The sequence below is a fragment of the Lepisosteus oculatus genome, chromosome 1, assembly GCF_040954835.1.
Source record: "Lepisosteus oculatus isolate fLepOcu1 chromosome 1, fLepOcu1.hap2, whole genome shotgun sequence".
Lineage (NCBI taxonomy): Eukaryota > Metazoa > Chordata > Actinopteri > Semionotiformes > Lepisosteidae > Lepisosteus > Lepisosteus oculatus.
This window is the reverse complement of record NC_090696.1, coordinates 67111758-67136767: the sequence shown is the minus strand read 5'-3', so window position 1 is coordinate 67136767 and position 25010 is coordinate 67111758. Positions and strand designations below refer to the sequence as shown.

Here is a 25010-nt window from a genome sequence, read left to right as displayed (position 1 = left end):
GCAGAATGGGAAGAGGAAAAATAAAACCTATGAAGGGGCTGAAAGTTTATTAAATCTGTTAAAACCAAATTTTAAATATAACTGCCTGACCTCTTCTGTAGCACTAACTCTAAAATATTTTTTTTAATTGGACAATTTATCTGTACAAGGTTTTTAATTCATATTAAAGATAGCATTGTAGAACTGTTGATTAAGTAAAGAGTTATTAATTACATTTAGCATTTCATACAATCTTCAAATCAAGTTCACTTATTTCAAAATAGAAATCTGAAAGAGAGCATTTACACTGTAGGTAAAATATTGTTATAAAAATAGCACAACAGCAAAGACAAAGTAGTATATGAATATTGTTTTTGATTAAATCAGTAAAAACAACTCCAAAATGTATTTAGGATTCACCTTAACAAATTATTGTGCTGATTAATTATTTTAATATCACATATTGTGTTTTAATAAATCAGTATGGTTTATTTAATATGATATAATAACTACCTCGTTTAACAGCCTGGGAATAGCAACAAATGTTTGGTAATTAAATCTTGAAAAAATCGTTTTTTACAAAAAACCTCTTTAAGCAACTGAATTTAAAAGAAAATACTTTATTTTCAATACCTGTCTAATCATGAAAGTTCGAAATTGAATGCCTATGTAAGCTGCATTTGCAATTGTGAATGGAAAAATAAGTAAAAAATTCTGAAATTCTGATTAAAGGTGTTTCATACCTAAATTCTTTCATACAGAAATCATAAACTTGGTGCTGTATTGACTTTTATTTAGTTTGCTGTTCTCTACATGGGAAATATATAGAAAACAGTTCTACTATAATCCTCAAGTGTCTGGTAAAATAATATATAGCTAGTTAATATTTTAACAAACTGATATAGATTTCATATAATGTATAAAAATATTCAAATACAAAATTGAAACTTACAGTAATATAAACTGAATACTTTTACACAAATGGAAAAAGGCATCGGTTTATGATACAACATGATTGACAGAATAAACAAAGGATGCATTCAAACCACATAAAACCAATACAATGTATTAAATTATTTAGAATACATTTTCATTACTGTGTAGAAACAGAACAGTAGAACAGTCGCCACCTGACAGTCTGAATCAATTTTTGCTAAAAGAGTTGTTAAAAATGACAGACATCTTAAAAGCCCGTTTTGCAACACTTAAAACAAGTATTTTAAAACCAATGCTTATCATTCTTTCTCTGTCGCTTTTTCTTTTTAAATTTTTTTCGATTAGGTCATTTTGGGGTTTATTTTGAATTTAATTGAGAAATTACTTGTGAACCAAAAAACGACAACTATCCTCAGACGAAAATGGGAAGAATTTTGATTCAGTTAAAAAAAAAACGTGAAAAATAACATTGAAAAAACACTTTTTAAATGGGGTATTACTGACTGGAATACAAACACAACTGTGTTCTATTCTCAGACGAAATAAAATGTCTTGAAGCGCAGTGGGTAAGCAGCTGGAGTAGCAGCTTCCACATTGGGCAAAACCCAACACGGCGCTTCAACTCCAGTATCAATCAATCAATCGATCAATCAATCAATAAACCAAACCTGTCACCAATTCGTTTTACAAAACGCCTTTTCATGATGAGCTGTGTCTCAAATTTCCAAATTCAAGGTTCTTATAGAGAAGAGTAAAGGGGCTGCACAAAAATAGCAAACAGAGAGTAAAAAAAGCAGTCAGAAATGCTGAGCTAACATGACCAACTAACCACTGCATGTAAGAACTACTGTATCTAGTTAAGTGGAATTGCAATTAGCTCCTGGAGCATGGCTAATGCCACGATATTGTAGGCACTTTTAGTTCCTTTTTACCGTTTTACAAAGGCTCAACGATTTTTAAGATTATCTGAAGACAAATGTAAGTGGAGGAGCAGCCACAAGCTGCTGAGGGCTTAGAAGCAGAGGAACAACAAGGGTGTGGTAGAGAGAGGTATCATCACAGCAGTTGGAACAGGCTGGCTTGGATGCTGCCGAGTGATACTGTACAAACACACAGACATACTGCATCGAAGTTAAGAGCCACGATCGGTTGAAAACTCTAGGGTGCCCTGCTTCGCAGTGAAACATTCGGCAGACCTGAAGCGTGCCATCAAACAGAACAGGGAAAACAAAAAAAAGACAATAACCAATCATGCAGACTGCACTTTGGGGAACTGCTTCTGAAAATTTCGGGAGTGCTAACTGGCGCACAGGGTAAACTGGACCGAACAGTCCAAGCGTGCCCACTGACAATTCCACTGACAGGACCAGTTCAGTGAGTAAGAAGGCGCTCTGTCAGGACCTTCTCTCTTCGAAAGAATCAAATCATAATAAGATAGTTGATACGCATTTATAAAGAGGTGTTGAAAGTGACAAATGAGAATTGGTGTTTTTACATACCTTTGTTGGTGCTTAAGTTACCCCAGTTATGCAATTAATAAAAACATAAAATCAGAATTATTTGTTAAATAAAATTGGTGCTAATAAAAATGTAAGCCATAATTATGTGAACAATTACTTCTCCCTATAACCCAGTTGAATGAGTTTCTTACTAAAATACATCCAGTAAAATCTTAGTAAGCCTTACATCTCTTTTCAGAAAGTGGCAATTAATCAATACGAAAGTCTTGCAGCTGCTCTTCAGTGTCAAGTGTTAATCATGTTACTCTTTGTCATTCCAAGACAATACCAAGCTTTCAAGCATGCACCTAAGTTCAGGGTTATTGGACATGCATATTAATTGTAGGCCTGCCTCTTCTAATGTGTTAGAATGTGGCTGGCGGCCCTCTGGTCCTCACAATCTCTTACTAGTCCAGAGGTGCACCAGTTCTGCAACTTCAATAGCAGCAGTTCTACTGACAGTGAGCTCCCAGCATCCTCTGCTCAGCTTCACAGAAATGGGGCTGAATCCATAAAAAAGAGGCCTTTTTTCTCTCCCAACAGTATACTTTCACACTTTAGCATCTGCTAGCTATTCCTTATCATGATGAACACCATGGCAACGACTGGCACAACCCAGACATATCGGAATAAAATATTTCCAGAGTGAAAAGTCAAATGTATCTCAGAGTGGTACCTGTAGGTCTATACGGACAACTGCTTACATACTGTAAAATATTAATAAGCTTAAAATAAAACTTTCACCAGGCAAGCTCAATTTGCTAAAGCTAAAGAAAGGGTGAGGTTACTGCATATGCCTCACAGAGCTATTTTTCTGAAAATGCTATTTTGCATAGTTATAAAATAGCATTATAAAAACAAAAAGAATAATGATTATATTAACAATACATAAAATTACAGTGAATTTAGATGTCCATGTGTTTAAATTACTGTACATTTTATTTTTAAGAGGTTCTGTTAGAAAGATCTAATCATGCACACCGAACATCCCCATCCAGCTATTAACATGAGTGAAGTAAGTGTTGTAACTAAGAATATCCAGTAGATGGAACCGTAATCCTTAAATAAAGTGCCTCTGTCTGTTCACAAAAGACAGTGAGTGCAAACATGATCTTTAAACAAATTAATTCTTCTTCTACACAGAACAGGTCATTAAATCTTCCCAGCTCTCGGAGTACTTCCAAAGAAAGCTGACAGGCAATAATGGAAAGTTTTCTTGCTCTTACTCTATTTTTTAACCTAACACAGAAGAAATAAGACAAATGCTGAACAGGAAAGTGAATAAAGAAACAGGAAAAAAAACCTGAAAACATGGGCCTCTAAAGCCTACATCAAGTATTAAGACAAGAACAAACAGAGGCTCACAGTAAAGTCTGGGGCTCACACCACTCGGGGTGTTCATGATGTTGTTTCAGTAAAACTAAAGTTAATTAACACACTGGTCATTCAAAAAACGACATCATGGGGAAAATATGTCAAGCACTTAAAAACAAATAGCAAGAGAGAAATGTTGAGGGGGCATCACAACATCTGTTGATTCTTGTAGTTCTTTTAAAATCCTCCAGTGTGATTTCTGGGGAGTGTGGTTTAAAAGCCCTTCCCTCTGGGACATTCTTTACCACTTTCCTCTTCAGTTGCCTCAGAAAAGCAAACAGGTGCCTTTTGTGGTTTGGATGAAATGCTAGGCCCTTGTCTGGAAGATAAAAGTCTCCACAGTTGTGTTAAACAGGCCAATTACCAGACAAATACACTGGGACACTTGTCTCAAGCACAGGGCAATTATCAGACAATTATCGAGGGCCTCTAGTCTCAAGTACTCTCACAAGAGAGTTGAGGAGTTGCATGGAGATCAGCAAGGTCATGGGCGATCAAGAAGAAGGTCCCAGAACTTCCCAGAAAATATTACAGCTTTTGGTTTGGGACAACATGCATTACTTTTATTTGGTTTTCCTATCCAAAACTGAACTGGAGTAGAAAAGACTGTTGTCACAGGAACCACACTGAACCCCAGCAAAGACAAGAGGGCGGGATGCTTTTTAGGTGCTGCTTGAGAATTGATATTCCTTTTACTACTTACAAAATACAGAATGAATCTGATATCTAAAAAGATGACCAACACCCAACATTAAGAACCTCAACACAAAGAACTAGTGAGGATTTTTTTACAATGAATACATTTACTGTGGTGAACAGCAAAAATAGAGAAAATTGTCAGAAAAAAAAACACTCAGCCTGCAACCTTTTAATCATAAATCAAACTGCAGTTAACTTCATATAAGCTCACAATGACTAAAATCAAACATCTGCCGTGTTTGAGTACAATGCGATCTGGCCCCTTCAGCAATTTTTGTTGTTAAGTTAGAAAAAACATACTTTTTCCTACACTCCTGGGAGTCAGGCATGTGAAGAAGTGAGCATGTATACACAAAATGCTCTGTAGTGCGGAAGATGAGAAGTTCTGTTTGCCCAAGACAGCAAAGAAGCTGAACTTTGGTGGCCTTAAACGTGCCAGTAAAAAAGCTTTCTATTTAGTACAACGGGGCCACTTGTATGCAGGGACATGAGAAGAGGCAGGAGCACGAATGGGCTCGTCACCTCGGATCTCTGCTTCTCCAAAGCCAGGTCAAGATGCAGGGGAACACCTGTGGTTTTTGGACCTGCACTAATGTGTAGGGGGCGCAAACGCCTGAGGCATGCTCAAAATTACTGCACCCACAATCTATCACACAATCACAACTGATACACAAAAGAAAGGATTCAGATTGTTTCACAATCCTTTGTCCTGGCCACATTTCCTCCTGACCAATCATACCAAACCTAATAAATCCCAACAAAGAATTGGCTTCATCACTCTGTTCTCCTCCTTCATCACTCTCTCCTCTGGTGTGTGGTGAGTGTACAGACCTACTTTGGCTGCTGTTGCATCATCCAGGTGGGGCTACACATCAGTGGTGGTGGAGGGGGGGTCCCCATTACATATAAACTGCTTTGAGTGGAGTGTCCAGAAAAGTGCTATATAAGTGTAAGGTATTATTTATTATTATATCCTTTGTTAACTCTGAGCCCAGGGCCTTTTCAAGACCAGACTGTAAACACTGCATTTGGACTGTAGGCCTTTATTTTATGAGGTAAGTAAATAGAGCACAAACCCTTATTTGCAATGATAACCTGGAGACTCATTTATATCTGCAAAGAATTGACTGGAGCAATCTGTATGAAGTACCCTGCTCACGGGTACAAAAGCAGCAGAGCCCCACCCCAGATTTGAAGACTTTTGGATGCAAATCCTACTCACTGCTCCATATAGCTGCCTCTTTTCGTACACACAGATTATTCATGCAGTGCTATACGTCTTCTTAACATGGAAAGTTCAATGCTGAACTGATTGTGACTGTAATCATTAATTATACACTTTCTCCTACGATGCATTTTGAAAATAATTCTGCTGTCGGATGTGACTGAACAATTATATAGGTAGAAATAGAAAAGAGGCTAGATAAGGAATGTGTGGTTTTAATTTGTCAGTATAGATTGAAAAAGTAGGTTCCAGTGTCTGGATTGATCTGAAAAAGAAATTCATTATTACTAACTTTTCTATTTTTCTAGAAGTCTAATTTTTAAACCAGGTCAATTGGGTCAGATGAGAGATAAATGTGGTTTTTTTGTTTGGCTCAGAAGGGAGAGTGACATAGTAGAGAACCAGTAGGTTTTAGAGGAGAAACTGTAGCCCACAATGAAAGGTGCTACACAGAAGGAATCTTCTCTCTAGAATTGCACAGAGCAAGGTGAAGAGGCAGGCTAGAAATTCTCATTTTAATAAGGTCCTCTTCTCAGCAAGATTGAGAACATTTAAACAGTTTTGCACAAACTGTGGCTGACGTTTTGTATGCATTAACTTGACAAGCAGTCTGATCTGACGTTCAGTACAAAAGGCGTGGAGAAATTCAGAAACAGAACGCTGACAAGTATTTCCCAAAAAGAACTTGTGCCCACAAACAAAACCATCTTCAAACAACGCAGGGAATATCTGTTCTCTTACCAGATTCTGAAACAGAATCATCGCCCTTTTCTCCCACTTATGCCAAATTCAATTTGCTTTTATAATAAAGGGAAATCCTTAAAAAAATTAAAAATGACTCTTCTCTTGATGAATATAGACCCTTGCAAACACTTATATATACATATATTTTCAATAAAGGGAGATTTCCTGCCAGACAATGGCTTACTACAGCAACCGGAAGATATTACCATGGAGAGTTAATAAACAGCCATGCCTCTTGCATACAAACAAAGCCATTGATAACACTGGGGTGTTGTAATGAGGAAAATAAGACAATGGCTACTGCAATCACAGGCTGCATTAGCATAATGTATTTAAAAAAGGTAGCGCTATTAGTAACACATTAGTTTAGGGGATGCAGCCTGCATAAATAACTGGTTAATAACTTGGAACGCCTTAATGGAGTATTAGTAACAGCTTATAACAGGACTCCAATTATGCTTAATTGTAAGCAGTTGACATATACGGCTATTCTTAAGGAACATGAAAAGGTAGATTTATTTATGCCTCACATAATCAAGGTGGAAATTACTGCAGTATGGGTCTTGGACACTGATGAAATAAACGGTCTCATGACCTTCTTAAATTTCTTATTGAATACGTTGGGCAGCAAACTAAATAGCGGTTTGAATACTAAAGAGAATTTTTTCTCCCGACCAATATATTTGAGTTTGGTGATGAGAGTTTGCCAATGTTTTTGGCTTAATTCTTGACTATCAAAGATAATATTGATGATTATAAATAACAATTATTGTCAACAATGATTACAATTTTAATATAGCCTGCATTAATGCAACAATAGAATTGGGCTTTCAGAGATTTAAGTGAATTAGTTATTAGTGCTTCTTAAACTTTAAGTAAACTAATTATAACAGGTTTTCAAAATTAGCCATTTTCAAGTATCAAGTATCCACATGAGAAATATGAATATAACAGTGATGATTTTCAATTAACAGAATAATAAATCAATATGAAATGGCTTTAAACATCTTTGTATTACATCTCTTTTAATCAAAAGAATCAACAATCAGAGAAAAAAAACATTGTTTTAATATCTGTGCTTAGTAAATATTTTAAAGAGAAATTATATTATTTCACTGCTGTCTTTATTCAGCTTTCTCCTCAGTGCTAAGCAAGGATTGCCTCCAGTAAAACAAAAGTCTGCAAATATATTTAAATTACTCACGTAGTTTTGAATAAGATAAAATTATATACATAAGTCTTACTACAGCAAAAAATAATAACATTATTGTTATATGAGATAAATGATCACATAAATGAAAGAAAATATATTACAAAATCTTATATTAAATTCTGTACATGTTTTAAACCTTTATTTTAACAAATATTTTCAAGAATCCCTGCCCAGCTTGATATTTAATAATTCAACTTGTAATGGTCTGTAACGAAGAATGGGCTCATCTAAGTACATCTCAATGGTGAAATCAGAGAAGTCTTTGTGAAACTGCTACTTCTCTAAACTACTCGATAGAATATAATGAAGGTGACAAACAAGATCTGGGTCATTTGGTAGTTAGTAACTTATTGATCCAAGGATCTCATCCAGGAAGCCAAATTACTGGCTTCAACAACATGGCTGGGTAGCTTGGTTCCATACTCCAACTACCTTTTGGGTAAAGAAGTGTTTCCTCATAGTCTCAAACACCATTAACAGTGCATGTAAACAGTAACCAGCATTAACAATTCACTGTTTTAACAATGCGGGAAAGCTGTGCACTGCTGAACAGAGCAGGAAGCACACTCACACAGTATGGTTTTTCATTTCGGCACTCATACAGTCCTAAACGATCAAGTAAAGGGCTTCAGAGGTGCACTGCAAGACCCTCTTTGGTACGTGAGCCTGAGAACATTTAGTTGTTGACCACATATGATAAAAACAGTGAACGTATTTGAATTCACATCGAGAAGCCTGTTGAGATATCTTTTCAAGTGAATCTTCCCTACACAGAAATTTTATTTCCAAACAATGCGAGGAGAGCTAAGAAAAAAAGGGCGGACAGAAAGCAAAACTGAATTTCTGGTATATTTAAAACTGACTGTCACACTGTGTGGGTTGAAATGATTCAGCAAGTGGTAATGCATTCATGATACGTTCAGATCTTAAAATCTGGGCTGTCTTGTACAATATTGATAGGATTAAAATACATTGTTCTTAAACCTTCATGATTTGTATAAAATAATTAGAGAAAGTAACAACTCTCACATTATGATTCCCTATATTTTGTTGGAGCTTAAATCATTCCTTAAATACCTTTGGTTTAAATTTCTATCTATCCCTAGACTGTAATACAGATCGTCTACTCCAGTAAGCATTTGCACCGATAGAACAGCCCCCTGTGACACCGGAATATCCGGCCCTTCCTCGGCCTTGGGGAAGCTTGATCTCTGAAAGTACGACGTGGGGTAGACAGTGTCAGCCTCTGTACACTAGCATGCACCAGCCCAGCCCCGGGAAGGGACCATGTGGCGCAGGGAACAGGCTTGATCTGTGGATTAATCAGGGTAGGGCCAGATGTTGAACATCCCAGATTTCCTTTAATCTGCTGCCTCTGCTTCGCTGGACAGTCCAGTTCAGCCCCCCATCAGGCCAGGCCAGGCCAGCCGGGCTGTTCGCTGGCCGCGGCCACAAGGCCTGTGCAGCTGGATGTCTCCTGGAAGAAACGGTTCTCAGCCTTGCAGAGCAGCTCATAAGGGTAGAAAATCACTCCCGTAAATCCAATTACAATCCATCGTATTTCTCAAGCCTGATAATTTTAAAAATGCCTTCCTAAAAATGATTCACCTATTATAACTTTTGTTAAGAAAGGAATTGTTGCATTCTATAGCTGAAATGTCCTGGATAATTTTGCAGCTGTTAATCACTCATTGGAATGTATTTTTTGCTTTAAAAAACACCATGCCTACATTTGTAAAAAAAAAATAAAAATTAATGTGATCTAAACAAAAGGTCTTTTTTACAATTAAATTAGATTTTCCTGGATGCATTTATCCTAAATTAAAAGCTGTGCATTCTATTAGTTAACAACAATACGTGAAAAACAGCTGGATGAACTGAAAACGGCACTGCATGAATAAATCCTCAAAGTCCTTCATTTGCATTTATTAATGAGCTTCTACCCACAGCCAGAGTTCACGTTCAAGGCAAATTTCATTTTAGCAACACTAGGCAGAGGAAAAGGACACGATACATATATGGAGTATGGAAAAAGGAAGAGATTTCTTAGGGACCGGATGAAGTAAAATGTGGCCATTATGAGTGTCCATTACCCCCATCCCTTCGGAAACAAAAAGAAAGGGAGAAGAAAAACAAAAGGACTCAATACTATTTTCCAAGTAGTGCGCGGCCTGAGTGTTGCAGGGTCACTTATTTATGCCTGTCTGACCTCCCCGTTTTCTTGGCAAGAGGCTGAATTAATAACGTGTCTTCGGTTCCCCTCCTTTGTTTCTGAGCAGCTGAAGCTCCACTTTTAAGGCGAGCGAAGCGAAGCCGCGCCGAACTGTACGGCAAAAGGGGGGGAACGAAAATAAAATAAATAAACGAGTAAAAAAAAAAGAACGAAAAGAGCTGGCTGACAGAATGTGTTCTCACAATTGGATAAACTCCGTAAACGAGGCGACAGTGCCTCCTTCCTTCTCCCAGGACTCTCATTAGTTCAACACCCCGACCTTCTGTGACAGCCAGCCTCCTCTCTGGCTGCACAGACCAGCTCACACAGATAACAATGCCTCTGGTTCGCTTGCGCGCTCGCTGCCACCTATGTGCTCCCCAGCAGCGCTCGGGGCACTACGGCAGCTGAGCGGCTCCAGAGGGGCCAACAGCCGGCTCACAGAGGGGACGCCCGGAGCGCGTGTACCCCCCACGCCTTGGCCTTGACCTTCCGGTATTTTTTTCCGGGGCGGCCACAGCAAGAATCTCGGGGTCGCAGGGTGATTTTCAACAGGGGGGAGAAAATAAGACAAGACGAGTCTTACAGCACACGTCGGATAAAGCTCTTGTGCGTTGATTTGCTGTTCTTTCGTTTGCCGCTGCTCTTCAATGGTATTTCCGGCCATTTGATTTGTTATTTAAGACAAAGCAGGCAACCTCTGCAATTACTGCACATGAAAATATCCTTTAACTCCTGGCTTTTGTTATACTGCCATCCGCAGCTGTGAACAACTGGAAATAAAAAAAAAACGTCTGCCGTAGATATACATATACATACAAATATGATGTAACACTTGTGCAGAATCCAATTAAAATTCATGAACGACTAGAAAATGGTCTTATAGTAAAGTATAACAGTGAAAAGATATTATGAAAAGTGTAAGAAAAGAGTATGTATACTTCCCTTTAAATATATATTTTGAACTTTTATATTAAAACATATTTACATTTGTTTACAAGAGAGTATCAGAACAAAACAATAACATTAACAAATGTTATTAAAAATAAACAATAACAAATTGTGAGAAAATAGTATTTTATACTTCCCTTCAAAGCTATCATTTTAAAAGAATAACTTAATGAATCTCAATGAAATCAGATAAAAGTAATAAAAATCACAGGCAGTTCCAAAGAAACCAGAACGCTGATACTAACCAGACTTACTGTATTGACTGGTACAGTAAGCTCCTGCTTTGGTCTTATTTCAACAGGACTTCCAAAGCCACAAACAGGAAGCTCAGCTTAAAAGCAAATGTCGGACTGATGAAAAGCACAGTGCACAAAGTTTCACTATGCTTTCATTACATGATCTGGTGTTTTAAATCCTCTATTTCTTGCTCGTGTGGGGACATTACCTAATAATTCAAAAAATTAACTGTTTCAAAATGCTAACAGACTATCCTTTGGATTATCTCACTCACACCAAATGTAGTCTGGTATCGCTTACTAAAAACAAAGGCTTCACCCAAAGCAGAGGATCTGCTGGTGCTGTAACCTTCTCTCCCCAGAAGAGTATAAGAACATAGCACTGATCTCTTTCCGTTTCTGATCCTGTTGGGTCATGTGTCAAGACTTAATTTTCAATTACATGATGCTGTTACTTACCAAAAAGATTTTATGCTATATTTTACTCTCAAACGTGTGCACTCTAATATCAATTGTATCACCCTGATGAACCTAATGCAACCTGCTGGAGTTCTTTCCAGCTGAGCTTAATGACCTATTTGAAGCCTTAACAGAACTAACAAGTTGATCGGAGCAGCTCCAAATTTTTAACTACTTAGTAGTTTGGGATTTATTTGACTTCAAAATGCAATAGTTTAAAGGTAATTAAGAATGTATTTCAGAACTGAAGTGTTTGTTCAACTATTAAGTTAATTACATGTCCAGTTGTGTAACTGAGTGCTCGACTGGAACAAGAACCAGCAGGCAGGTCCGTCTGTCTCCAGGACCAGGACTGGAAACCCCAGCCCCAACCAATGAACTTGAATTGCATTATCTCCCCACACACCTGAGGGTGGCTGCCACAATTTTAAGAGCTATAGCTGCTCAGATAGGTTCATTTCATCACATTTTTGGTGTGAAATCAATCCAAACTTCTCCTTAAGCCTCGCTTCAAAAAAAGATTTAAAAAATTACACTGAAGTCAATAGGGAGGAATTTGCCATATGCTACTGCTTGTCCTTTAAACAGTTAACTCTATTCCAGGTTCCCCTAGGGAACTGTGAGCTACCATAAACAGACAGTGGGGTCAAATGTGTAGAGACTACAGGAAACATCTTTTATCTTTCGCTGGCTGCCAGCTCTGGGCCACCACCAAAACCATCATCGTCTCCCAAAGCATGTAGAGTCAAAGGCCCCGTACCCCAGTATCCTCCCCTGGGTTCAGCAAAGGTCAGGATGCTACAGCTGAAATATGGTGAAAAGCCACAGCACAGATCCCTTGCTACCTTTCCCCAGGAGGGGGGATAACTGTAAACTGCACAGAAACTCCTTCGCATTGGCATTCATTCACATCCTACAGGAGGTAAGTGCACATTTGATTTACTGAATGACTGTATATTGGGGATACAGGTATGATGAAGAAAAAACAAAAATATTTCAGTACAAAATTTGTCATTTACCAACTATTTGTGAACACGGAGGTCAATGTCCTGGCCTATGATGACTAAACATTTTTGGAAAATCAATTTACACAAAATTATCTGAATTGGAATTTGGTCATTTTAGTTATTATCTTCTGGGAAGATGACATTCTGCAACGTCCGCTTCTCCGCATACCAACAGCACGAGATTGCGGTCTATGTGGTTTCAGGGCTCTTCCAATGACTATATTTTAATATAGTTATTAAAGCCCGTTCATTGCAAAGACATGCCATTTGGCAATTGCTTAAAGCCACTGACGATTGCCCAACCTGCGTGTGGTATTTCCATCAGCAGCAGTTGTGCACGTTTTATTTTGACATTTATGTCTGGAGTAAGAGGAGTTGAGAACGGGCATCCAGCACTGAACAAAGTTTGTGTTTGACTCGAATGGGAAAGTGTGTGTATGCTCTTCAAAGGGCAAGGATTAAGGAAAACAAAGGAGAGGATTAGCAAGGTGTCATGGGGGATGCTCTGTTAAGACACAGATCTGCATGACTAATAGAAAAACCTCATAAAAATTAAACCTGTTAAAATAATAAAGCACAGCCAAGAAGGGATGGAATGGAGAAATGAAAACGTGGCAAAGGACCTTGATTTCTTGACAAAGAGAACTGGCTCTGTTAAGGCCAAGTAATGTCAAGTAAAGAAGCATCATCCACTGTTCACATCATGCAACTGCACTCAACTCCCTGGTCCTACTACAGGTGGAATATGTAAAAATTGTATCACAGTTATTATACTGTATTTTAATAATAATAAGATAATTTAAACACAGCAGATTCTCATAACCTAATATACAGCTGTGCTTTATAGGTATATTAAAACACATAGTTTAAACTACACTTCCCTTACAACAAATTGATCAAAACGTCATTTTCAGAGAGTGGGGAAATGACGAAGAAAAAAACATAGGAGCAAAAAACTAACGAGCAAACAAATTTACCATCATCTGTTAATTTTTCACACAAAAAGCAAAACCAATCCATTCAAGCTGTATGCCTTTCTAAGAGACTCAGTTCAGAACTGTTGAGTCAGACAGAGCCACGGGTTCTCTCACCGCCTTCAGCATTTCCATCTTTGATCAATACTGTCACTTCCATGGTCAGCTAGATCTTACCAGTGACGGCTTATTTATCAACTTCTTCAGCTTTCACGAGAGATCTAAATCGCTGGCTTTGAAGTCAGAGTACGAGGGGCGGAGCGAGTGAAATTTGTTCAGAAATCATTTCGGCAGCCTTCAGATTTTGTGCTCTTCCCAGAGGGAGAAGACAGTTAAAAGAGTTATAGTAAGGAGGGAATAAACATTGCCCTTCTGTGTAGTGGAAAGTACTTGTGATGGCCTCTTGGTGAGTGGATCAAAGGTTTGATTCTGGGTTGGGCTCCAAGTTTGTTTCGCAAGCACCTTACTGTCCTTTCTATTTGAGCTGCTGCACAATTCCTGTTATTAATTCACCATTTTGCGCCGTCTTTCCTTTGCGTTTCATGTGTGGGCAAAGACACAGACACAGATGTGAGACGAAGAAACACTACACTTTCCTTGATTATTATAATGCTTAAGTGGCTCAGGGTTTCAGAGAATGAGTGATTGACTTGTGAGTAATTACTTATTTTTTAGCGGAAGGTCTTTTCAGAGGCTTGTGGTACAAAGATTCAAAGACTTTTAGTTTGGAAGCATGTTAGAAGGTGGTGGCGGTATCTGTCGGTGTGTGTGTGTGTGTGTTGATGGAAGGAGTAGGACAGTGATAAAAAAAAAGTTGCAAATGACAAGGACGTGTTAAATCTGCACTTTCAAAATGATCCGAAACCGTATAAAGCGAGCTCCTTAAAAATGTGCACTTTCCACAACCCCACTCTAATGATTTTGCTTTTTCATTAGACAGCCTTGGTAATTAATCTCAAAAGACTAAAGTGACAGACAGACGAGGCACGGCAGTTCCATCGGCAGTCCATTTCATGCTTTATCACATCTTTTAATTGACAAACAACCTGCTCTTTTCCTTTAGCTGAGGTCTATATTTCAAAGAAGAAAAAAAAAAACGATGGAAGTTATCTCTGCAGATGTCTGCGTACCCCCCCTACCCCTCCAACTGCTCTTCCCTCCCACCACATCCGTGACAAGAACCTCACGCAACTGTCAGCTACTTTCATGCTTTAGCAAGTCCTTAACTTGGGAGAAGCTGAACTGCTTATTGCTTTCGTCAATTAGAACAGACCCTTGCTTTACAGTGCAGTCCACATGCTCATGCTAAAAGGCAGGAGCACAAACTCTTTGCCACAGCTGTCGACGCCCCGAATCTGCAAAAGGTACAGAAGATCAGCCCATACAGGGCACTTCAGACCACTGCAAATTGTCTTAAGTATCGAAACTTCTAAGATATAAAAGTTACCTTCCAATACTTGAATAGAAATCAGTTTAAAACTTGAGAAGCAAAGGTTCAAAGCCAGATAAATGCACCCTGAATGTGACCATTAAGCAGATCAACGGCAGTGGAAGCTGACAGCATGCATCTGTATGTTTTTAAAACGAGAAGGGATAGTGAGCTGTGGACTCCTTCACCAGCACACATGAAGTAACTAAACCCTGTTTGGCATAAATCAGTGAGCATGCACTTACAGTGTACATTTTTTTGCTCAGCATATTTTGGAAACTTCATATCAATGGGCATGTATATACAGTGCTCTTAAGGTTCTCCTAATAAAGAGTCACTCAGCCCAGATCTCTTCTTACCAAGGAAAAAAGCCCATCCATATTCCATTAGCTCGAAAATACAGCCATTCGCCCTTACAAAATCTTAACAAAATTTCAGATCCCTGCAGGCATTTCTAATCAGACTTATGGTCTTCAAACTCTAGAGTCTGACAACGCCTCTGTTGACTCAATTTATTTTATTTTTTTTAAATCTGTTTAGAAGTGTAGAAAATATAAAGCCTTGGAAGTTTATATCTTGTCCTAATTATTTCCCTAATGTGTGACAATGCATTTAAAGAAAAACAAAGGTTCTTAGGAGTTTGCATGCTTCTTTGTTCAAAACAATAGACTGTGTAAAAATCAAGCTTTTCCATGCAGAGCGAGTTGCCTCAAAAAAGTTTTTGAAAAGGCATTTTCTGCATGTCACAATTTCAAAACATGAGCTCTAGAATAAGAACAGAGAAATGTAAAATGCATCTCACTTCACCACCTTACTGGGTAGAAGAGAATGACGAAAAAAGTATTGCAATTGTTCATTTTATTTATGATCAATATGATATAGTCATTGCAGCTTGTGATGCCTTTTATGTTTTGATTAGCTATGATTTTGTCAATGGTGTCTAATGACACACTACAACAACAACTCAAACAAAACATTAAAAACGCTACTCCAAACAAAACAGGGACACAATATAAAAAACAAGAACCTGAAGAAGGCTCCACGGCCGAAACGTTGTGTTCTCTTTCTTCTTTTTTTCAGCATGGAATAAACCCATTACTTGTTCCTTTGCTGCCCACGCATGCTGACGCAGCTACCCACATAAAAAACAAGAGTTTTCTAATAGACTTTCAAGGTGACATTTAAATTAAAATACCATTCATTCAAACCACAGATCACTACGTGCCCGAATTCACATCATTAAAAAAAGCTCTCTTCTGCATTTGAAAAAATATTCCAAACTTATTTCAAAGCAAATCAGCAGTGAATGTGGTTGTCTTTATAGAAAAGGAGAGACCAGGCTCTCAGGCTGCCTCTTGCTCAGTACACCCTGGCCAGCTGGAGGGCTGTTCAAGCTGCTTTCCATTAAAAATAGATTTCCCAAGAGACAGCTTTTCCAAAACAAAATCGCGTGTGCCATAACACAACTATTAACAATTCAACAGTTTGTCTGTCATTTTTCTTCAAAGAACAATGAAAACATGAACAAAATTAAAAGAGTACTTCCATTAGCTGATCTGCATGCCTCTGCGAGAGTTCAGAGCAGACTCAGCGTGTTTTAGCGCATCGATACTGTCCAAGCTGAGGGGCACCTGGGAAATCTACCAAAGAAACAACTAAAGATGTCAAAATCGTGAAAAAAAAATATTTTATGTACATGAACCATCTGAACAGAAAATTCTAAATTTGGCTGCACCGTTTTTTTCAGGCATATATGCTCTGTTTATGACAAGAAACGCCACTTGTACTCCAGGCTCTCTGTCACCCAATGGCAGCAGTGTATCACCAATCTTTGTACATTCAGCCTGACTCATCTCCCAGAGCATTTCTATGTCTTTTTTCTACTTCAGCAAAAAGCCTCCTCTTGTGTGTGTTGCCATTACCACACAGTGGGTGTGAATGGAAAGAGGTTCTGCTGTCTATGTGATACAGAAATGGCCTGGAGAGACAACCCGCTATCTCTGCATACTGTAAATGACCTGGCTCCCACAGCCAGAGTTCGGCTAATGTTTTTTGAACATGTCTGAGCTTTACATGCTCTGTGGATAGTGTGTTTACTGTATGTGACCTAGAGGTAAAAAAAACGCATAGGCTGATAGAATTCTATTGGTGCCAATCTGATCAAAGTGCTCAGCAACTGATTCTTCAAAGAAAAAAAAAAGCTATTTACACTTTATTTCATTTCTTAAATGCTCTAGGCTTCATATAGTGCAGCCTTGTGAACTATGCTATTCTAAGTTTGCCACTACAGTATTGTATTGCTGATATAAGGCTTGACCAGAGCTGATGCATTCTAAGTGAACTCATGCCTCTCATACTGTACGTATCTTGATTTTAGTAATAAAAAATCCACACCTTGAGCAGTTAGTATCTTACACCACAGACATGGGCATGAACACAGGTGAGAAAACTGACAAATAACCATTAATATTTTACATTTTTTCATGGGTTCTCTACTGAACCAAGAATAGACAACATCACAGTCCCTCCTCAATTTAAACAGCATCAAAACTGACACTGTCCCAGAAAAAAAGAGGACAAGATACTACACTCAGAAGGATGTTATACACTAGGAAGTTGTTTTAAATACACTGCACAGCATAAACAAGTGTACTTGTGAGGAAGTAAAACATTCAAATGTGATATTCCAATTTAACGATTTTCAAAATTTCATTTTGGTCATTAAATCAAGAACACTTATGAGCAGCGGTCAAACAAAAAATGTGCACAGTCTGTTAAAGACTGTTAAACAATGCAAAGATACACACAAGTGTACACAATGCACAAATACACAAGGAAGACCAGCTTGGGCGTCACTAAACAAAATGCTGCAGGCAGGCCTCTCATTCAGAAGATCTGTTTCACTGTTTTTCTGCTTGGCTGCCCAATTTTAACACAAGTAGTGTGGAATACAGACCAGGGGAAAAAAAGCGCCCAGCCTGAGATATTACAGAGCCGGATTCCCTGTTTATTAAAATAAGCTTTGTACAACCAGGAAGGCGAGATTCTGGGACTAATCTCCTGGCAAAGAGTCACAAATACCCTCCTGCTTGCAGCGGTGCCGCAAAGCGCCGTCGGAAAAGAGCATTTATTAGCAGGGAGACAAAAGCTGAGCCACAGGGAGGCAGGTAGCCCTTTCTCTCACAAATTAAATCTCAACTAATAATGTAAATTAAATCACTTACTGGGATGCAGGGTTGCAGGGCAAGAATTCGAAAATAGCATTGTTACACAAACTAACTTTTATTTCATTATCTCTGTTTGTTGGGTTCGCAATCCAGCTGTATTTCTCGATGGCGGATTTACTTGGTTAGCGGTCCCTTTAGTTAGCCTCGGTCCCCCAAGATCAAACTGCACTGTCGTAAGCCAGAAATGTGTTTTACTGAAGCTAAATTGTACAAAATTGAAGCAATCAGGTGTTGCAAGGCATATACACAGCTCAAGATGCTGGAAATGCGCATAGAGGTGATTGTCATCATGCAACCTGACGAACTGAGAGGTGTCAACATTGCTCCAGTGTTGTCTGTATCTAAGACATGGATACATTCCTTTAATATTTCTTTCAGCGCAAGGTGTAAAATGGATACCGGAATGAAAAAAAGTCTTGCTACTTTTTCATACTTACTATTCATATGCATTCTATATTATAGGTATACCTTAAATATAATGCATATAGGAACATGCAGAGGATACTTCCAAGCAGGACAGCAAAAAATTAAATATTTCAATTGTGAATCCTTTTTTAGGTCAGTTTCTTTCTAGATAGCATGCTGATGCAGCTCTCCACTCTGCACTATATGTGTATAATAAGAGAAAACACACCAACAGTACGGCCATAACGCTGTTCTCACTGTTGTCGTAAATGCTTTAAGTGCAGGAAACATGTGGGTCTCACCTTTTAAGTATGCATTTAAATAAATTCCAACAGAAACAAATCTACAATAACATTATGTTCTTTAGACATGCAATAATAGTCTACGGAATTATATAGTGGCCTCGAAAGGCTTTCTGTTTCCCTGGGGTATAAAAGGAGGTAACGCATGGAAGACACTCAGGGGTAGCATGCATCATCATTAAGGTCAAAGGTCTTTTTTGTTCCTATTTCATAATGGGTATAAATAAATCTGAATATGCAATGCTCTGTATATGGACTGTACATGAGGCAATTCATAAAAATAAACAGTAGATCCATAAAATCCCAATAAAACACTGGGATGGATTTTTTAATCTATTCATAAAACAACCATGTGACAGCTGATGACAGGCGAGTGGCTAGTAGAAATCACGATGCACCTACAGTATAAGTGCCCTAGTCTGACGGCAGAGATGATTGTAAAGTACACTGCGGTGATGGCGTGTGGATTTCAAATTAATGACAGGAAGGGAAAGAGAGCCTATATTTGCACCCAGGAATTTACCTATCCAGTAATAAGTGACAAATAATAAGCAACGTACCCAGCAGCACATTATGGGTAATGCACTGTCCACCCTGAGCACAAATGCTTCACAACATAGATGTAGGAGGGCTCTTCACTTACGCGGTTATTCTCCGGATTCAATGGTGAAACATGAACCAGAGGAAGGAAGTGGAAACGGTGTGGGAGTGCATTCAAAAATCAGAATAGGAGGCACTTCTTTACACAAACAGTTGTGGGAGTGGGGAACAAGCTGCCCCGCCATCTTCTTGAAGTCGACACTCTGACTTCCTTCAAGAAACAGCTGGATGAGATCCTTGGAATAATGAGCTACTCCACCAACCAAAGGGGCTATATGGACTGAAAAGGTGTAATTGGTGCTCTTTTGAACCACACGACAACTTTTCTGGTGTTTTGTAAAAAGGAAAGTTTCATATTATGTTCATTCAGAACATAGCTGCTAGTAGCTAACTGATCCATGGATCCATCTCTTCTAACTGTTTATTGAAAGCGGTCACGTTACCAGCTTTGACAATGTGACAGGGTAGTTTGTGGCAGACTCCCAAAACCAAAGCACAAAAAAATGATCAGAACAGAAAGGAAAACAGTTTTAAAATGTCAAGAGTCTGTCACGAGTCACACAGGGATCGGGACTGGGTATACTTCAAAGACAACCCGTGTGACTGAACTGGAAACGAAATATAAACCAGATCACAAAACAGGTAATAGGTTACAAAAAATAAGAAATGTACTTAACATTTATTTAACATAACAAACAAAATATGTTACGAAAGGTAATCAAAGGTGGTATTCTCAAGTGTTAAAACAGACAGTGGACCGAAAGGAATTATAATATGAAAATTGCCAAATAAACAACAGATGCAGCAGTCAACACTATCAGTAAACTCAAACATAAACACTGACAGCAGATTTACCCCAAAACGTAATCTCACAGTTTTCTGTAACAGTGTAGTAGCAAGGAAACAGTGGCAATTTTTCAAGCACAGGAGCTGTACAATTTTTCCTCTGTATAGCTCCTTACAAATATTTAAAGTTTTTTTATTCTATTGAGCTGAAGCCTTTGTCTTGTGTCAGGGTGAATCAGGAAAAGAGAAGCAACCATTTTGCACTTTAAAGGCATTCATTTTGCCGATGCTTTTATACACAATGACTTATATTTGCACGTGTTTATACAGCTGGGTATTTCACTGGGTGAAGTAGCTTGCTCAAAGGTACAACCACAGAGTCTCACCTTGGACGTGAACCCACAACCTTCTAGTCATGAGTCTAAGACACTGACCACTGCACCACACTGTTGCCTTTTCTCCAACAGTAACATTAGACAAGTTTATTTGTGTCTACAGTACGTCACTCTCGGAAATGATACTGACGCAAACAACACAAGACCCTGACGAATCAAACACGAAAATGGACAAAACAACATTAGATGTTTCCTCTGCTGTTACCCCTAGCACTTGAATGTGTCGTGCTTTTCATGGAAAAAGCCATTTAGAGTAATCAAACCGTATTTCAGATTCACTTTAAGCATATGCAAATGGAGAACCAGGGGCATTTTGACATACTGCATTCTGTGGTGGTAACTACCTTGTCAGTAAAGCCTGTTTCCAAATAATAAAAGATGGTGACAGACTTTACTGCCGTGGTAAAACAGACAATAAGTTTATGAATGAGCTTCTGTTTCTTAAATTAGTATAGTAGATTAGATAAAAATCCTATGTGAGAATGAATGCATTTTCAATAACCGTAGAAGAGATATTTGTCAAATGAAGTAGTTTAACAAGAAATATTACACCTAATAAATTAGTTATTAATGTTTTAGGGTGACATTTCACCAACAGACACACAGATAAATACAAATAATGTTACTGTTTGAACTAGTTGAAGTTTCCACTTATTGTATGGCATCCCAGAATTCATCTCTTCCGTGGTATGCCCTATCACTGAAAATCACTGCAAATTTTTCATGTTTCTCAGACACCACCTATCCCCCGCACACTTTACAATTATAGTTCTATCCAAATAGGCCTTTTGTACATTGAATCCTGGAAGCAACCACATTTAAGTGTTATTTTCCTGTCCCATTAAGGTATTAATGTCCCATTAATATTTAGCCTACTCGTCTACACCACAGGCTCTTCAAGGCCTTTAAAAGAAGAACGTTAAAAGGAGCTATAGGCAACATTTTGATCTTTATTTTTATATGCATGGCATTACAAAGGCTAAACTTTTGCCAAAGAAAATTTGTTAGAATAGACTAAGATTTGTAAAAAAAACTTCTAAGAGTTGGGTTTTAAGAAAGCATGTCAAATTCTCCTGGAAAAATATCATTACCATATTTAGTTCTAACGATATTATAAATGAAGACCTAGTCTCGTCCTATCTCTTCAAGGAAAATAACATTATGGTATCTAACGTAAATGGCATTTTTCATGGTCATTCATTTTTATTTCAGTAATGTTGTCATACAGATACGAGCGTGTGACACTTACTGTGAGGTGATACTGTCTCCATATCTCTGGACAATCCTGAGGGGGGGGGAGAGAAGGAAAAAGAAGAAAAAAAAACAACAAATCAAAATACTGACCGGATGAGAGCGTGAAACAAGATGCTTTCCAGGCTGTTGGTTTTGGTATAACAAAACATCCACTCATGTCTCCAACTCAGCAATACGCGCCGCAGAGAGGAGGCCTGCTGTTACACTCTTTCCACACACTGCGAGAGCACGACGCAGCCGGTTTAATTGAATTTTCCAGTGTTTTAACACACTCGCGGGCAGTGGCAGGGACCACACCAGTAAGCCTGCCACTTTTGTGGACTGTTTAATAGGATAACCAGCAACATGAAAGGCCCAGTGTCCAGGCTACCAAGGGGAAGGCAAGAAGAACAAAAAAGAATGCGAGAATGTGTGTGTGTGTGTGAAAGGGGACTAAAGGCATCTGAACCTCTTTTAGTGAAACGTTCTCTAGAAGTACCAGAAGGAGCAAATAATTAGGTAAAGCTTACTGGACCTGATACTCTTCACCTCCACGTTGCGGAAATGGCTTTTTTCCCTTTAATTTTTACAGGCAAAGGACAGTGAGGAAACACAAACAGACGTGATTTTCTTAATTGGCAAAAAAAACAACAACTAGTGCTTGGAGTGTAGAGCAGTGCCGTAAAATTGGGAGAATATCAGCTCAGCAGTATTACTGACAACACCGATTCTTAGGAGATGAATCACGGCATCGAATATCTCTTCCATAATCTCTACAATGTCGTCCAGAGATATTGATTTTTTTTTTAAATATCTAATTCTTAGATGAACATTTTGCATCTCATCATGCGGAGGAGTGCAGTACATGAGAATAAGACACAGGGAATTCAGAAGTGTTTCGGGCTCGCAAGGCCAGTCCTGAATTTAGTTTCTGTAACGTCAGAATTAACTAAATTCTTTTTTTTAAATAAAAAGATCCCCCAAAAAGAGGAAGAGCCGATTCAGCGGGTCTTCAGCCTGAGCAATTTATCTGAGACATTTAACAAAAGAAGAAGGGAAAGCGGTGTTCAGCAAAACATTAATTCAGGATGTTAATATCAGCTGTGTCCTATTGTGGCACACGCTGGCCAGACATTGCTGTGCAAAACCGGAGCGCCCATAATAGAATATACTTTCTGACTGCAGGCTGGGAGATCACTGAGATTGGCTTCTCGCAGTCCCCGAAAATGACTGTCACAGTGTTGCAAATACATTGGTTCTGGGTTTTTTTTTTTTTTTTATTCCATCAGGTCTTCCTTCCAGGAACACAGCCTTGTAAAATTGAAGCGCCCTGGGTGTTCTGGTTTTAGTCATCAAACCTAACAGCAATACAGATAAAAAAGAACGAGACCCTAATCCTTTGTAACAATGCCTACAATTACTTCAAAGACAACAATGATACAAATCTATAAAATAGCCAGGAACTAGGCAAAATAAGGCTTTTATTCAGTGTCAGAAGTCACATTTTTCCTAATTCTACAGGAAATTTGTAACCCTTCAGGGCATGATTTAAGTGTTCACATAAATTATTTCTAAGGATATAATGAGTCACATAAAGGTACTATTATTAAAATAAATAAAACCACAACCAATTAAATATAAATATATAAAGTACACATTGTCCTTCTATAACTAATATTTAAAGCAAAAGGCACTAATACGTAGCAGTGATTTTCAACACTTTAATTAAAGAACACGTTTATTCCACTATCCTAAAAATAGAACCATTAACATTAAGCAAATATATTAGATATATATAATATAATGTAATATTATATATAGATTTAATATATTACGTGAAATAATTTTGCACAGAACAAAAATGCACAGTTCTTATTATTAATACAACTTTGTATACTTACAGAGCAGAGGAAACTAACAGATTTTTAAAACTGCTCACAAAACAGATGATATTGAATGTAAAAAATACCCAAATAATTTGTTTTCAAACACCAGCTGTGCTGTTGATAGTGTGATAACTGTTGCTATCAGCAGTTTAAAGGAATATAAGAGAGAGAGGGGGAAATGCTCATGTATAAAGCATGGTTCTAGTTTTAGTTGAATAATCATGACATGTTGGTCATTTTGAAGCGTGCACTTACTTTTTCCCTTCTTTGTGGACAGGTAGGCAACTAATAAAACAATTAAAATATTTTTTTTTAATTAGCAAGAAGAATAACTGTAGTAATTCTCAGTTTAAGATATAGTATTGGCATTCCTTTGACCATAATAATATGCCTTTTTAGGCATTCTATACTTAAACTGTACACAAAACAATTACAATTATTTGAATGCTAAGGTCTAGACACCCTCATTTTTAAAATCTCATCCTTTCCCCTTGTTCGGTTACTTATACTTTCACTTCATGGACACTGTCCCTTCAAACAAGTCTAACAAGATACTAAAAATGTACATATTATTTTAAAACTGCATTCTCTCATTCGCTTTTAAACTTGTATTTCAGGCCAGCCACGCATTTCCACAGTGTGCAGAATGCCTTAGAAGCCAGACTCAGAAGAAAGAACAAACTTCTTTCACAGTGTTCTCACTTACAGAACCAGCACGGTGTTATCGAATATCGAATCATAATGCGCTGTCATGAAGAAAATTGCAACCACAAATATTTGGATTTTTAAATCCTGGCTCGACTTTGTTACACAGACATATTATCACTGAAAATATGTATAAATTCATCAGTTTAAATACCAAAAAACACCCTAAATGTTTTTCTTTTCATTGTTACAGTCATAATAAACTGAATGCGTCCGTGAACCGCAAAATTAAAATTCTGAAATGTCATCACAGGCTGATATTTTATTTTTCCATCCATGAAAAATGGTGCTTGACACTCTGAGGCAAAAATGTCTCAAAATTTTGTAAATTCTGCATAATCTTAGCACAAGAACACAGGGGACATTTATAAGCTTCAAGGGGGCCGCAATTTAAAATGCGGATGACAAAAAAACCCAAAAGGAAAATATTCATTTCAATAGTAAAATAAACTGTTTTCAATTAGTTTCAGAAATGTAATGAAGTAGTAGACATAAACTATGAATTCTGCTCTCACAATCATTCACACTGGATGA

General features: G+C 37.9%; 1 protein-coding gene across 3 annotated transcripts in view; it reads right to left on the bottom strand.

The window, feature by feature from the left end:
* The window catches only part of zcchc7 (zinc finger, CCHC domain containing 7), a 118799-nt gene that overhangs the window by 26973 nt on the left and 66816 nt on the right, over nucleotides 1-25010 (bottom strand). For all 3 annotated transcript variants that reach the window (XM_069191647.1, XM_069191654.1, XM_069191650.1), the window contains one exon: nucleotides 21902-21937. In XM_069191647.1, coding sequence (XP_069047748.1) covers nucleotides 21902-21937 — 36 coding nt within the window. The remainder of the gene's footprint in view (nucleotides 1-21901; nucleotides 21938-25010) is intronic.